Source organism: Zonotrichia albicollis, chromosome 15 (assembly GCF_047830755.1).
Source record: "Zonotrichia albicollis isolate bZonAlb1 chromosome 15, bZonAlb1.hap1, whole genome shotgun sequence".
NCBI classification, from domain to species: domain Eukaryota; kingdom Metazoa; phylum Chordata; class Aves; order Passeriformes; family Passerellidae; genus Zonotrichia; species Zonotrichia albicollis.
This window is the reverse complement of record NC_133833.1, coordinates 1,352,538-1,369,303: the sequence shown is the minus strand read 5'-3', so window position 1 is coordinate 1,369,303 and position 16,766 is coordinate 1,352,538. Positions and strand designations below refer to the sequence as shown.

The window sequence follows — 16,766 nt, the reverse complement described above, 5'->3', positions numbered from 1 at the left end:
AAAGCATGAATCCTTCAGTTTTGAGAACAGAACCAATGGAAATAGCCTGGAACAGGCCTCCAGCTGGAAGGACAGCAAGGATGATCAGTGAGTGCTTCACTGGCAGTGTCTCCAGGATGAGCTGAGCTGGGTTTGGGGCACTTTGCTGGGCAGGGGCAGCGGGTGCCCAGGCAGCTCCACGTGCTTTTCCCAGCACAGGAAACTCCAGGGCTGGGCAGCAGCTCTGGCTTGGATCCAAAGGGAAGGACAGAAAACTGCCATGGGGGAATGAGGAAAGAGAGGGAGGCTTTCCCTTTTATTCCAGTTAAGCCCAATATAAAGGGGAAACAGGCACATGTGTGTGCACGTGTGTGTGTGTGTGTGCTCTCTATCCCAAGCACAATTCCAGCAGCAGATGCAGCCAGCACCTCTGACGGCTTCTCAGACACCCTCACTGGGACCTTTTCTTCAAGATTTCAGGGATTTGAGCTGAAGCTGCTCCTCCATCCTCGTTCCTTCCCCCTGAGGAGCACGGGAGGAGCAGGGGGACGGAGCCTCGCGTGGTGCCGATGGCAGCGCCATTTCCAGAGCTATCAACAGTGTCATTGTCATAGCTCTTGGAATGGTTCTGCCATAAGCACTGGACTGCCAGCTGCCGTGCTCGGGAGGGCCTGGCCCACCTGGAATCTCCCTCTGTTGGGATGGAGCTGGTTCCTGAAGGATGGATGGAAGTTGGCCCTCAGAACTTAAGTGTCCAACCATCACCGCGCTGTCCTGACCCACAAGAGATGGCTGATGCATCCACACCTCCCTGCTTGGGCCAAGAAGAAGCAGAAAGTCCATGGAAATGTTGGGAGCACGCCAGTCAGGCTCTGCTTGTCTGTCTTTGGGAAGAGCTGTACTTCTACAGTGAGTTTGGGTGAGTGGGAACAACGTGCTCATCCTAAGCAGCTCACCCTTGGATGGTTGTGGAACTCCTGTGCTGCCCTGAAGGAATCACAGCTAGAGAGAAGATCCTGTGACAAAATCCTCACAAGTGGAGCTGTCAAGCAGAACAGGAGCATCAGGAGCCCCGGGCTCACAGACCAGCCCCTGCCTTTGCTGCCTTTGTCCCTGCTCCAAGAGTTTCCCTGCAGGGTTCTGTGTTTTGCCATCCCAGGTTCTTTTTGGCAGAGAAGAGGAGGAGGCTCAGCAGCTCCAGGCCTTGCTGGGCAAAGAATTCAGTGTGGATGTGCCAAGGTCCCAGGAGGTGCTGGGGAAGGGAATTCCCACCAAGCCCTGGCAAACAGGGGCATCATTCCCTGCTGGAATTCCCATTCCATGGCAGCTGCTCCCCTCTGGGGCTGGCTCAGGCTGTGGGTGAGCAGAGAGCAGCCAGGGCACAGGGGGCAAAGCTTTTGGAACATGAACCAGCTGTAAACTTGGCAAATCCCAAATCTCCCTGTCTCCCTGTGTCTGATCCTGCTCCAGAGGATCCCACAGGGATCTGAGAGCCCCAGCAAGGGGAAACGTGTCTCTGGCCCAAGGTGTGCAGCATCAGGGGTGGATTCTGGTCACTGAAGAGTCCAGGCATTTGTGACAAACCCACAGTTTGCTTGGCCAACCCTCTGGAGGTATTCTAAGAACTAATTAATTCTTTCAGCTTCTGGATTAAACTCTTGTGCAAAACATCCCATCAAACAGAGACCATTATATGGTGTGTTAGTGTAATTAAATAAAGAGAGAACTGAGCTCCAGAGATGCCCACAACACTTAATTAAGATTAATTAAGCAACATGAATTACAGCTGGAGAGGATGAAAGGGAGCAATTCAGAACTGGCTCAGCAAAGGGGTGGGATGCTGGGTTCATAAATTGTTTTTCAGAAGCCAAGTTGATTCCAAAGGGTTGGGTTTAGCCCTGGAGAAGCTCCATTCTCCTGGCCAAACCCAGGGATCCCTGGGCAGCTGGAGCAGTGAAAGTCTGGATTTCTGGAGGTTCTGTAGCACAGATAAAGCTCTGCCAAAATAAACACAAATTTCCTTCACTTCCTCTCTGAAGCAGCAGCGTCATCTTCATTCCTTGGAATCAGAGAATCCCAGAATGGTTTGGGTTGAAAGGGACCTTAAACCTCATCCAGTTCCAACCCCAAAACACCTTCCACTGTCCCAGGCTGCTCCCACCCCCATTATCAAACCTGTGCAGGAATTTCCCCACAATATCCAACCTAAACCTAAAATGGTTTGAAGCCATTTGCTAAATTATTGGGCAAAGCACATCTTTGGTTGCCTCCACATAACACAAAGAATTGTGCTACAAAATTGGGTTTATTTTGTGAGATCAGTTACTGCTGTAGGAGAGCCCAAACTTTAGGCACTTACACTGGAAACTTGATGGGTGAAAAGCAATTTTCTGTTCCATTTGCCACATGTATCACTGCTTTGCTTTTCCTCAGGAAGGAGCAGACATAAATCTGGGCAGATTTTATTTACCAAAGCAGGGACTAGGGCAGAGATTTATGGACTGTGTCATCTCCTCTGGAGCAGAAAATAGACAGGCCCAGGGGCAACCAAGGGATGGCACAACCTTCAGAAGTTTGAACTTGTTTGTTTGCTCTGCACAGCAAATTTGATGGCAATGTATAAAGAATTGGACAGGTGGGGTCTCACAGGTGGCCCTGAAAGACATTCAGATCTGCAGAAGGACCAGAAGAAAGCACAAAATATCAGAAATAACCTGGTGTAAACAGCAGGCATATGGAAATAAAGGGTTTACACATACACAGGTGTTTTGATGGCCTTGGTTGCCTCCTGCTGTGCTCAAAATCAATTCATTGATCAGTGGAACTCTTCATGTCATCTGCAGGGAATTTCTCTAAGGAATGATCTCCAGAGGAGCTGCTGAGAGCTGGTTTTACTCTGAGTAAAAGGAAACCCCAAACTCATCAGAGAATAGATAAATATCTGCTTGTTTATAGTCCCTTGTTTTTTTGGTTCCCCTCATTCTCCCCACAAAATAAACTATGCCTTTTATTCAGATTGCTGCCCCTCCTTGCCCTGGACAGGGCACACTCAGATGTTGAGCTTGACATTTTTTTTGGGGCACCCTCAGGAGATTTGAGGCTCAGAGGAAAATAATGAAAGGTTTTCCTCAGGTCTTTGTTCCAGAAAGGTTCAGAGGGTCCCTGAAATCCCAGAGGGAGCAGGGCCTGGCACCACCTGCACAGATCCTCACGGGATTAATTGGAATAAAACCCCAGGAGCGTTCCTGGAGGGGCTGAGGTGGGATAAGATCAGCAGCACAGCAGGTTTGGGGACAGGGTGACAGAAAGTGGGGGCTCAGCAGGCTCTGAATCACAGCAAGATGAGGCAGCAGCTCCTGTCCCCCTCCTGCAGAGGATCTGACCCTGCTGGGGGAGAGCTCTTGGCAGGGAAGGGGATGAGCCAGGGCAGCATCATCCTTCCTGAGGAACAGGGGAAGGAACAGAGCCCCGGCAAGCTGTGCTCCTTGGCTGGGAACCGGCACAGCCTGAAACTGCCCGGGCATTCATTGGGAGCCTGAAATCCCAGCCTGCGCTCCAAACCACGGCTGTGCAGGGAGGAGCTGGAGATTTTATTAAATTCAGCACCCACTGCCAATGTCCCCATCTGTGGTGTGACATTTAATCCTGATAAAAGGCTCGCAGAGGATGAGGAGTGGGGAGCACAGCTCACAATTAATTAATATTGTTCACAATCGCAGGGATGGAGCTGTACAAATTCACACCCGGTGGGTTGTAAGGGAGAAAGTCCAAAGGCAGGAATGTGCTCCTTTAATCACATCATAGAATTATTAATTGGAAAATCTGGATACAGAAGGAGAGGGGAGAAGAAACTCCCACTGAACACAGCACAGTGGAATCTGGTGTTTGCTCTCACAGCAGGATGGGGACCTGAGGAAAGGCAGCCAAATAAAATTTTGATAAGATTGATGCGTAAGATTTACTGAGCTTAACCTACAACAGGTCCTAGTTGAGATGTTAAAGGCATCACAAGGTTATTTATTATTAATTTTAAATTGGTTTTTTTTCTTATTAAATTTAACAGGTTTTAATTGACTATTATTTAACTGGTATTTTGTTACTTAATTTTTATGCCATTACTCCATTACAAGAAAATCTAATTTTCAGCCCTTAAATTAAATACCTTTAGGCAAGCACAGTTTCCCAGCACCACCTTGGGGCTGTACAGAAGTTCCCAGGACACAAAGCCGTGGATTTGGCAGGACCACAGGCAGGGAGGGCTGGGTGAGCCATTCTGGGGAGCAGAGCTCTCCCTCAGCCTGCAGGGTGGGAGGGAGACCCAGCTGCTCTGGGGGAGTTGGTGCCATTTGCTCCTGAGCAGCCCAAAGCAGTGACAGGAACAACGTGCACATGCCAGCCTTTTGTTATCAAACTCATGATGCTGCGCACAAAATCTGCTTTTGACACCTAAAAAAAAAAGCTCTGCTGTTCACACACAAAGCAGGGAAGGAGGGGGAATTATTTGCCAGATTTCAATGAGCTGTAATTCCATTTTTCCACTGGGTATTTCAATGGGAAAAGCCATCAATTCCCAGAGGGAGAGGGTTGGTAAATACTGAAAGGGAGGTTTGGATCCCCATCCATCCCTGGAGGTGGCACTCAGAGCTCTGGGCTGGGTACAAGGTGGGCACAGGGCACAGCTGGACTGGATGGGCTGGGAGGGCTTTTCCAGCCTGAAATTCTGGGATTCTCCCACTGTGGCACATTTAAAACCTGACAAACTCCACTGAACAGCTCCAGCTTTTGCCACCGTTTCACTCCACAGCTTTAACAAATGTAGGTTTTTTTTTTCCCCAGCAGATAAAAGATGCAATTATGCCAGTGGTGAAACCTCCATTAAAAAAAATAAATCTTTCTCTTCCATTTGAATATTATTAATTGATCCTGCTTGTGTTTCATTAATTGAAACACTTAAAGCCAGCAGCTCCCATCTGGGGGTGGCTGGGAGCTGCTCTGATGGGCTGCTCTGTGCTTCTGCTGTGTCTGAGCACTTCCAAGTGCTCTCCTCATTATCAGACTGGGGCTCTTGTGGCTGTTGCATTCATTACGGTGCAAAAACCAACTGGAGGCCAAAATCTGGAGCTAATTAGTGCCTGTAATGGAGTGCCAAGCTTAACATTAACGAGAGAGAAACGGAAATAGGGAGTTAATGGGAGGAAAAGGGGAAAGGGCTCCTCTTCCCCACATCCCCTGCGTGGCCTCTCTCATTTGTTTATTTGTTTACCCTGGTTTATAATTAGCAAATGCATTTCACTCACTGCAAACAAGGAGCTCCTCGTTGATTCTCAGATTTGCTTCATTTCTGTCCTTTGGTGCCCAAATTGCTGCTTCTGCTGTGGAAACATCAACTCCTGCAACATTAAAATGGCACAAATCTAAAGCAGAAGGGCTCAGGAGCTCTGGGCCATCCCCACCTCGTGGTTCCTGTGTGGATCCCTTGGTTTCCATCACCAATTCCTCCTCATAATACCCAAATTCAGGATTTTCAGCTGAAGTTGAGCAAAACATCCTGCAGTGGAAAATAGGGAAAATTATAAACATTATCCAGGTGGAGCAGATGAAAGCAGGAGAGTGGGAAAAGGGAAAAATGATCAAATTCAGCAATTGTGGTGAGGGGGATTGGAAAGCACCACAGAGAAATTCATTAATTGAGCCTGGAATAAAGAGGATAAAAAAGGAAGATGGAAATGAGCACCTGCAGTCCCAGGGAAACGAAATTTGGGTGAAATTCAGCAGGAGAAAACCAAAAGGAAACCAGATGCTGAAGGGTTTGGACATTTAATTTCAAGATCCTATTTCAGGTTATTATTTGCCTGCACTTCTAAACATCCTTCTTGAAAAGGATCCACAGCTCCTGCAAACACAAAAATAAAGGGACTTTTTTCTGGTTTGCCAGAAAAAAGAGAGATGATGGAACAATGGGGGAAAAAAGGAGAGAAACAAACATATTGGGAGATGCTCTCTTTGTTTCCTGAGATTTGTCAGACAAAAAAAAAAATCTCCTCTTTATCTTTTTTTTAATGTTCCTCTTATTCAAGAGAAATAAGTATTGACTTACTTGAGAAATGCTAATTTTAAATCTGGATTTCTTCAGAAATCCTATAAAGTGCACTGAAAGCTGGGTGGTGTGGGCTGGAGACAGATGTTTTATAAAACTTCTGCCTGATATTTAGCAAAGAATGGCAAGGGCTGAGTTCAGCTCCCAAGGTCAGAACAGCATTATTTGATTTAAAGATAATTAAGAGATTCAGCTTAACTGCTCAGGAGTGGGAAAATAAACACTTGTCATGAGATAGAGAGAGATTTGTGTTTAGATTTGACTACAAAGGGCTCTAAAATCAACACTGCTGTCAGAGCCATGTAAATAATTCAGCAATTCCAACGTTTTCCCAAGATCTGGGTTTTCACATTGGGCTGTAATGGGATAATTCAATTTATTCTTACCCTGCTCTAATGATTTTATGCTGATGGCCAAGTGCAGAACTTCACTGCAGGGATGGGAGCAGCACAGATTCAGCCCAGAGGTTACAGAGTTACTGGGAAGCTTTTAATTTTCTGGAGTTTGTGAACCTGGGAATGCAGAGAGAGGGATAATTCTGCTCTCATTTGTGGAAGTTTCATATGCAGCTGCATTAAAAGCAAATGTTTTGTGAAATTCCATTTAATTTGGCCTCTGTGGATTCATTTTTTCAGCAGAAGAGGGAAATGGAGCAATGCATGTTGTTCCCAGTTCATTGTGACATTTGGTGGAGTTCAGATTTGAGGGTTTTTGCTCTTTCAAAGTGGAAAAATATCACAGATTAAAATAGGGAATTCCAGAGATTCTTGGGTTTTGTGTCACCCTTTTCTCAGTTCTCTGTTTCCCAGCATCTCCCAGTTTTCCAAAAATACCAGAAGTCCCTTTCAGGCCGGCAGCAGGAGGGGACATTGCCGATGTCCTGCAGGACAGGCTCAGGTTTTGCTCCTGGCCCTCTGCAGCTCCTCCTGTGGGACCGCTCCTGGTGCTCCTGGAATTCCTGGTGCCTCCCAGAGCCATCCTGCCCTTCCAGGCCTTGGTTCCTGGGGCTTTGGGGCTCCCAGAAAACACAGAAATTAAAAAAAAACCAACTCTTTTCCACCCATTTCTGACACAGGGATGGAGCAGAGCAGAGCCAGCACAGGCTGGGATAAAGCACAAAAACCATCTGAAGCTGCTCTCTTCCCCTCACTTCTGTCGTGGTTCATGAATTCTGTTGTTTTCTAATTCAGAATTTATAATTCTGGAAGTGAGCAGATGGTGCAAGGCTGATTTCAGGGATGTGTTCATTGAAATAACCTCTGCCAAGTGATTGTTCACCACAATCCCACTGCAGAGCAATTATTTGTTCTTGCTCTTGCAGAGCTCAGGTGAATGGACACAGTCTGGAGGGTGAAGTTGCAGCAGGGGTGCTGCAAATATTCCAGAGGAAAATCACTCTGGGAGAGAAAGGAAAATGCAGGGGAAGATATAAATTGTGGAGCAGCACAATTGTCAAATCTTGGAAAACTTTCAATCCTTCATTCAGTCTGGAAGCTCAGTTCCATTTAAAATGTGGCTTCAGCCAACTTTTACCTCAAAACCTCTTCTACCTGTCACTATTTTAGGTGGCTAAGGAGAAAAATTGTATAAAAATAAATTGTTGAGAGTAGGATTCTGCTCAAGCCAAGTGCCAATCTTCTCAGTTTATCCATTTTACATAATTTCATCTTGTTTTCCTCTGGTCCCAGCAAATCTTTCCTGGCTGCTGCTGCAAATAACAAAAGGTTTGTGATACAGTGGGAACCATCATCCCCTCCTTGCCTTTTCCTTGGAGATCTGTTCAGGTGGGATGGTGGCTGCTCCTGGGGGAGTTTCTGCTTGTAGGTGAAGGAAGAAAAGAGTTTGGAAGTGTTTCATTGGGAGCTGGGCTTCAGCAACTGGAAAAGGAGAAAATAAAGACACAGGCAGTGAATGTTCACTCCCAAAATTGTCAGTATCACAGTGGGGAGATCAGTCCCCTGATAAAAGCAGCAAAGGGCATTGAACATCAATTGGAGTCTGCTCTTTTCTGCTTTTTTCTTCTTTGTTTTATCTCACAAGGAGTTGAAGACTTGCTCCAGATCAGAAAAGGGGAAAATATCTGAAAATGGAGAAGTTTGGAGAATGAGAAAAGCAAACAAAGTGAACAGCTCAGAACCTCAGCAGGTCCCTGGAGGGGCGGGGCCTTCCCTTTGTTGGGATTTATTGTTTTATAATTTATTTATTGGGGGGTGCACAAATCCCACCAAGGAGCCCATCAGGGCAGGAAAACAGCACAATTAATTTGCTGTAGATAATTTACTTAATGCATTTAACCCTTTTAATGTTCTTTTCCCCTGCACACATTTTCCAGCTCCCTCAGATGTATTTATTTCTCACACCTACCTGGCTGCTTTCTCTGGAAGCCTTCAGCCCTCACAGGGAGGGTTCCAGTGCTGTTTTCTCCTTGCATTGTAGGATAAATCCCTGGCTGAGGCACACCAGGTGTGTTCCTGCAGGGGAAGCAGCTGAATTTCAGGCGCAGATGAGAATTTCTCTAAATCTTGCTCCCCACAGGTACCAAGAGCTGAGAAATGAGGTGTGTTTTCAGAGAGAGATCAGTGAAGGCACAGGGAAAGAGAGAGAACAAAAACTTTGTGTGAGAACAAGAGCAGGGCTGTAAAATCCCAGCTTTTATCCAGCACTAAATCAGTGCCTTACAACTGGCAGGGGGATCTGAACCTACATTTGAAGGGAAAGGCTGCAGGGTATGGAAAACCCCACAGAACACAAAGGCCTGGCAGCAGAGGACTCCCTTAACAGACTCCTGGAGATGTTGGGAATATTTTAGGGACGATGTGCTGGTACCTGAGCAAGCCATGGATGCCAGGGATGCTCTTCCCTCCTGTGCTAGCAGTCCTCTTTCCCCACAGGGTAAACAGCTGGAAGTGTTGAACTCACTGCCAGAGGCTTCAGGCAGACACTTTGTGCCACACGACATCCTGGGACACCTCAATGACTCCTCTTTAGCTTAATGAACCTCTAACAATCAGCACCACCTGCTCTTGCTGCTCTTGCTCCACTCTGGGACGGCTGCAGAACACGGAGGAAGGTTTGGATCCCTGGGTGTGCCAGTCCTTGTCCTTTGGGATCTTTGAGAGTCCCAGTCCTTGTTCATCAGGATCCTTGGGTGTGCCAGTCCTTGTCCAGATGGATCCTTGGGTGTGCCAGTCCTTGTCCTTGGGGATCTTTGAGTGTCCCAGTCCTTGTCCATTGGGATCCTTGGGTGTCCAGTCTTTGTCCATTGGGATCCTTGGGTGTGCCAGTCCTTGCCCATCAGGATCCTTGAGTGTCCAGTCTTTGTCCATCGGGATCCTTGGGTGTCCCAGTCCTTGTCCTTTGGGATCCTTGGGTGTCCAGTCTTTGTCCATTGGGATCCTTGGGTGTCCAGTCCTTGTCCATCTGGAACCCTGGATATCCCAGTCCCTGTCTGTCTGGAACCCTGAATAGCTCAATCTCTGTCCAGCTGGATCCTTGGATATCCCAGTCCATGTTCATTGGGTTCCTTGGATATCCCAGTCTCTGTCTGTCTGGAACTCTGGATATCCCAGTCCTTGTCCATCAGGATCCTTGGATTTCCCAGTCCCTGTCCATCAGGATCCTTGGATATCCCGGTCCCTGTCCATCAGGATCCTTGGATTTCCCAGTCCTTGTCCATCAGGATCCTTGGATATCCCGGTCCTTGTCCATCAGGATCCTTGGATTTCCCAGTCCTTGTCCATTGGGATCTCTGGATATCCCAGTCCTTGTCCATCAGGATCCCTGGATATCCCAGTCCCTGTCCATGGTGTTGAGCTGCCCCGGCTGTCAGGGCTCTCTCGTGTCCCAGCCGTGGCAGAGCCTTTGGCATTCCCGAGGTGTCCTGGCTGGATTGTGTCCCACAGTGTCCCTGTCTGACCTGGTCCCTCAGTCCCAGCTCTGTTCTCTTTCTGTGGCTGTCTCGTTGGAGTCTGTTCAGTGTGAGGTGAAAATGTCTCTGCTTGTCTCTGACATCCAGTCTGTGACTCGTTGGGAGCACATTTTTAAAATTCCTGGTCCTTGTTTGAAGTGCTGGAGTTCCGAGGGGTGTTTGAGGGAAACACCTGCACATTCAGTGTCCTGGCCATGCTGGGAGCCAGCATCCAGCTGGGAATTCCTGCAGGAGCATCCTCGGCCCACACTCAGGCAGCGCAGCTCACCTCAGACACCTGAAACCCAACAGCTTCTTGGTTTTCAGGGATTGCTTTGACTGCTCCACACTGAAGATTTCATTCCCAAAGCCGGGATTCACACTTTTTAATGTGGAATCTGGATATTTGGAAGAATTACTCTCCTAAATACACTTTGGGGATTGTTGATCTCATTTTCCATCAGTTTGGCCTCTGAGCTGGCTCTGACCAAGGTTTGTGTTCCCCTGCCAGGTACAAGGTGTTACACAACGGGCACCACCAGGAACAAGAGAAGCTTCCCATCCACCCCGACCCCGAATCCCAAGAGTCCTGTTTCTAGTCCTGGCCCAGAAGAGGAGGAACAGAGGCATTTTAGGATATCCCAACGATTCACAGACAGCTGCACTTGAAAACCCATCCATCTGCATTGTCCTGGTGCTTCCTGCAGTGAATTCCCAGGAATGTCCAGCTGCGGGAGCTGGGTGGGAGCATGGGGAGGGTCAGGACTGCTGTCCCTGTCCCTGTCCCTGCAGGAGCAGCTGGAGCTGTGCCAGAGCCCTGCTCCAGGAGTGAGGCATTCCTGGCAAAGCCAGGGCCAAAAACAGCTCCAAACCAGCCCGTGCAGGGACTCCTGCTGCTCCTTTCCTGCTGCTCCTTTCCTCTCCAGCTGCCCCCTGCTCAGCCCACCCCACCCTGCAGGCCACAGCTGTGGGGTGGCACCGAGCTGCCCCATCCCTGCTGGCTCTGCCTGGGCACTGCCAGGGCAGGAGCAGCCCCGCGTTTCTCCAGGAGAACAAGAGGAAATGTTTGCTGCCCTTTGGTTCTGCTGCTCCCCGAGCCTGCAGAGCTCTGCCCTGCCCTGCCCTGGTGGGGTTTCCTGGCCAGGGAGGAGCCCGGGAGCTGAGTGGGAGCAGCCCAGCCCAGAGCCGTGGCCCTGCTCTGCCATTCCCATTCCCAGGGGATGGGACGTGTCCTGGAGCCCAGAGCTGTCCCCATCCCTCCCTGAGCAAACTTTGGGCGTTCTGAGGCAGCAGAGGCTTGGCCAGAGCCAATGGATCACTAAGTGCCATCTTGGAAACAAACCACCTAAACCCTTTTCTAGCTACACTTGGAGGAGAGACTTCTACTTACCTTTGCCACCTTTATTTTTCTATCTGTTGCTGGTCTCTTCCAGTCGAGGCAAGGAGTTTTCCAGACTTTCCAGCCTCACCTTTGCCAAGATCTCAGTCCTCAGCTGCTTCCTGCATGTTGGTGTTGCCACGTTCCTCGTGGGCTGCTTCCCCCTTTGCATGGAAAGGGTGGGCAAGGCTCTGAACTCCACCAATTTGGGAAAAGGATTTTCATGCAGGATCAAGAGCACGAGCCTTGACCCTTTTTAGGTGAAGATCTACCCCAAGATGCCACCCTGAGCCTAGAAAATACAATTGTACTTTGTCATATCGTGGAACCATGTACAGATATTTTTAATGTACAAAGAAAAGCTGACATTATTTATTATTTTTTATCAGGAACATGTGGTTTTTTCATTAAAAGCTTCTAGACCAAGGAGCTTAACATGTTATGTATTATTATTTAGTAATATTTCTGTTGCTATGTGACAGGTATTTACTGCAAACAGACAAATCCTGCTCAGAACAAAAATGTTGCTCAGTAGGAGAAATGTTGTGCATGAGAAGAACAAGTGGCTTCCTGGCCATGGTGTCTGACTTCTTTAAATATTTCTTCCACAGCAAAGTCACTGGTAAAGCTTCACACCCTTTTTCTGTAGGATTCAGAAGGACACTGGGCAGAAACAGCCCCAGCTGGAATACTGAGGTAGAAAATTGCTGGCTGATGAAAAGACACAAATTATTGGTGTTTGTGGTGGAAGGTGCTCCTGGTTCATCTCTGGGACCGGGTTGGCAATGACCTGTTTTTACAGGGTTTTATTTCCAAAAAAACTTAATTTAATTTTACTCTTGACACCAGAACTGTGGAGAGAAAAAAGCTATTATTGAAAATTTGGAAAAAAAACATCCAGAGCTGCTTCAGTGCTGTGATCTGTGGAAGTGCCCACAGGGGTTTGTTGGGCTTTGGGCACATGAGGCTGCAGAACAGCTTGGCTTGGTTTCCCCTCAAGTGTCAAATTTCTCAAAGAAATCCTGAAAAAAAGCTTTTCTCTGTCCCCATTGAAGGGCATCAAATCTTGGTGTGAAATTTCCTGGAGTGAGATGGAACCAGCAGCACAGGGAGGGGTTCTTTGGTTCTGCTTTGTCCTTCAGGCATTGTTTTCTCCTTTGTTTTATGTGCATTAGGGAAAGATCTCTTTTTAATTTAAAACAAACTCCCAGTTTCCCCAGGGACAACATTCCCAAGGCTCTGTCAATGGGAGCAGTGGCTCACCAGCCAGAATGGTCAAAGGCTCTCGCTGGGGAAAGGCTCCTCCCTTCCAAGTGGATGAAATTCCAACCACCAAATGTCCCTGTCCTGGATGGACACCAGGACACCTCTGATCCCTCCCTGCTGCTCACTCAGCCAACAATCCCAGCACAGCTTCTGTGACCCAGCGGTGGAGAATTCCCTGCATAAGGAGGGGTCTCATGGAGAGCCCCACTCTGCATCCCCTGGCTGCTCCTGTGGCCTCCCCGTTCAGCTTTGCCCATCGTGGCTGGTGGTGCCAGTCCTTGCCTCTGCTCAGTGTCTGTGCTGCAGTGCCTGTTCCTACAAATAAAAACTCCTCTCTGGATGTGGCAGTGAATTCCAGTTGGGCTCATTTCCGGTGCTGCTGGCACTCCAGGCTGGGAGCAGGAGCCACCTCCCAGCTGCCCCTCAGGAGGCTCCAGGGGCTGGAGCAGGGAGGGGAATCTGCAGGGGCAGGCTCAGGGTGGGCACAGCAGGAATTTCCCCATGCAAAGGGGGCTCAGGGCAGGCTCAGGGTGGGCACAGCAGGAATTTCCCCATGGAAAGGGGGCTCAGGCACTGGAACTGCCCAGGGAGCTGCGCAGAGCCACAAGGGCCCCCCTGAACCTCCTTTGCTCCAGGCTGAGCCCCTTCCCAGCTCCCTCAGGAATTCTTCAGCCCCTTCCCAGCTCCATCTCCTTTCCTGGACATGCTCCAGCCCCTGCAGGTCCCTCCTGCCCAAGGACCCAGAACTGGACACCCCCTCAGCAGGGCCAGCACAGGGGACAGGCCCTGCCCTGCTCCTGACTGTCCCCCTGCTCACAGGAATTTGTTCATTCCCAATTGGGATTTATTTGCAGTTCAGGAGCCCCCACCTTGTCCTGGCCCCTTACCTGCAGGATTCCCAGGTCCCTGTGGAGCTGCTGATGGGATCAGAGCCATCCAAAGGGATTCATGTGAGAAATGGAAGCCAAGGGTCCCCTGGATGTGGGGCAGGGGATCCTCTGCTGCAGAGACACTTTTTTGGCAAACTCTGCTCCTCCAGGGGTGTCTGTTCCACCAAAGGACACTTCAGGGAGGAGGAACATTGGGAATGTCACTGAAACCTGCAGAGCTGACAGGTAAACAATGCTCACCTTGCCTCTGATTCAAAATGGCTCTGATTTTACCTCATCTGCTCCTCCTGTCCCCTGCTGGCTCCAGAGCTCTGGGAACGATCAGCAATGCTGCATTAGCTACATAAATGCTGCTTTTGCATTTCCAAATACTCTCAGTTTAGGGATTGCTGCAGATATCTCCAGCCTAAAGCTCACCTCACCCAAGATCGTGGCTTCAGGGTGGAGTTCACTCCCAGCTGGCCCTGCTCAGCAAGAGGAGGGAGACTCTGAAGGTATTTAAGGCACTTCTTTGTGTCAGCCTGACTTAATAACGTGCCCAGAACCAACCAATGGGGCCCAGATCGTGTCCAGCTCGTTCCCAGCACAGATGAAAAGCAGGAGCAGCTCCAGCCAGGAGCTGCTTTGGGAGCAGGCAGCCCACACAGGCTCTGAGTCATTCCCACCCAGCTCACAGTGCTGAGGCAAGGAGAGCATTTCCATTCTGTACCTGGCAGCTGGGAACCCTTCCCCAGTTCAGGATCCCCTTTTCCTCCACATTTGAGCTCCTGAGCCACCTCTGAGCACTCCCAGGCCAAAAGGCAAGAAATCTGCAGGGGATTAATAACAATAAATAATAATAATATCAATAAAAAGATACCAAAGCTTTTAGTTCTTCCAGTTTTTGTATAAATCTTCCTGAACAAACCCCCAGTTTATCTCCTGCCAACCCCCAGGGAGTGCTGAGGAGCTGAAGGGAGCTCTCCAGGGGATGGGCCCTGGTTTTGGCTGCCCTGTTGTCACATGCAGGGCACACAGGGCCAAGGTGTCCCTGTCCCACCCTGACAAAAGGTGAAGTTGGAATTGCTTAACTGGGAGCTAAAAGTGGAAATCCTGGGCAAGGGGGATCCTCACACCCTGAGCAGCCTGGAGAGAGAGCAGGGGCATCATTCCTGTCTGCATCAACCCCTTTCAGCTTCTCAAACAAAAACACTTCCAAAATCCTTCCCTTTCTGAAACCCAAGCACTGGTTCTGCTCCTCAAGGAGAGGGAAAAGCAGCCCCAGCACAGTGAGCAGGAGGCTGTGCCCCTGTGCTGGGCCCAAACACACCCTGGCCTTTCCCTGTTTACCTTCTGTACTATTTGGATGACATTTCCAGGCCCCTGAGCCTCTCCCAGCTGGGATCTCTGCATCCTTTTCCAGGAGGAGCTGTGGGAAAAGCAGCACCAGAGTCAGCTCAGGCTCATCCCAGCCAGTGGAACCTCCAGCAGCAGCTGGATGGACCTGGGCTGCTCAGTGCTCCCCAGGGACTGCAAGAGGAGCCCCCTGTGACTGTAAGGGCCCTTCTGACTCTGCTCCTGCACACAGGGACAGGAACCCCACCGAGATTTCACCTCCCAGAGTGGCTGAGTCAGCTCTGACCCAGGGAAGCAATTCCTGCTCTGTTTTCCCCAAAGCCACATCCAGGGGAAGCAGGGCACACAGGTGGTGCCCTCACATTTCCTCCATCAATTCCTTACCTTGCAGCTCAGTGCTGGCCAGGCTGCCTTTGGAGCTCCCTCTGGGACCCAGGAGCAAACAGGCCTGGAGCCCAGCCCGTCCCCACAGAGCTGCAATCGGTGCTGCAGGAGCAGCAGCACCACTGTGCCCTCACCTGAGGGACAGCAGCTGCTCCTCCTGCCACGCACCAGGCACACAAACATCTGAGCTGGGCAGAGCCAGGCAAACACTCCCCTGTCATGGTGATGGAATAAAAGTGCCCAAAACAGCCAGGAAATGGAGAGAGGAACAAGCTCAGAGCCAAAAGATCAAACCCCCAGAAGATCCCAGCTCCTCCCTCCCCACAGCCCTCAGGAGACGGACACAGGGGATTCAAGCACTGGTGTAAAACGGGTGTCACATTTCAGAGGGCAAAATCACTGCAAGGTTCAATTACTTCCAGAGATACTGAATATAAACAAACACTTTATTTGTGTAAATACTTCTGCAAAAGGCTGCAGTGAGGAGATACCAGCTGGAGACTGGTGCAGTTCTCCAGAAACTCAGTAACATTTTCTGGACTAAAATGGTAAATCTGACAGAATCAATGACTCAGAGGACTTGAAACACTTCTAGAAAGGGTCACAATTGTTTTGGCTGAATATCATTGAATACATGATCTATGGTTAATTAAATAGAAGAGTTATAATAAACCATTGACTGTGATCCTGCATTAAAGCAAATTTAGTAACATTCACATTATTCTCTGGTGTTTAGTGCTCCACCTCCAGTCAGCAGAGAGCAGGGCTGAGGAAATGCTCCCATTAGGCACCATTCTCCCCCTCTTATCCCACATATTTCTAGATCCACATTATCCCAAGAATTCCCACAGTGAGCCTGAGAAAACCAGCACTGCCTTGGCTGTGTGGAGCAGCTTCACCTCAGTTTTACAGAGCTAAACATCACAGAAATCCCCATTAGCCACATTTACCCCAAATTCAGAAAATCACCATCAGGATGATGAGCAAAACTGGATAAAATGGTTTAAACTGTACAGCTTTTACGTCAGAAAGTGTCATTTTCTAGGCTGGTAACACCAATTTTAAACCAGCAGGGATGAGAGACCAGGCCAGAGCTGCAAGGTCTGGCACCCTGGGAGTGCCACACCAAAATGTGCATTATTTCACACCCCACTGGCAGCAAATCCCCACCGAACACCTGTGGGCACTGGGAGCACCTTTCAATACACCACACACACACGCTTGGGGCAAAGAGCAGCAGTTTTTACTGCCCAGTGGGAAATGTGCATTCAGGAGGGAGCAGAGCCCAGAGCTCCTGGCTGTGTCTCACACACCAGGCTCCTCCACAGCCCCTGCTCTGCCTGCAGGGACAGCTCAGCTCCCAGCCAGCCACAATGGGCACAGGGATGCTCACGAGGGTGGAACCAACAATCAGCAACTTGATTTCCATAGTACAGAGTCAAATACACCGAGAAAATGAAATCTAACAGTACAAAATGCTTGAGAACATTCTGCTTCCAAGGTGCTAAACACGGGGGCTTCCTTTCCCCC

At 49.2% G+C, this 16,766-nt stretch overlaps 1 protein-coding gene across 9 annotated transcripts in view; it reads left to right on the top strand.

The window, feature by feature from the left end:
- The window catches only part of HTR4 (5-hydroxytryptamine receptor 4), a 69,413-nt gene extending 52,657 nt beyond the window's left edge, over positions 1 to 16,756 (top strand). For 3 of the 9 annotated variants that reach the window (XR_012582819.1, XR_012582820.1, XR_012582821.1), the window contains 2 exons: positions 8,968 to 9,146; positions 10,495 to 16,756. Coding sequence is in view for 4 of the 9 variants with exons in the window: in XM_074552364.1 (XP_074408465.1) it covers positions 453 to 729 (277 nt within the window). In the remaining 5 variants the exon portion in view is untranslated. The other 6 variants (XM_074552365.1, XM_074552367.1, XM_074552366.1 and 3 more) reach the window with 3 other exon arrangements.
- Positions 16,757 to 16,766: the final 10 nt, after the last annotated feature.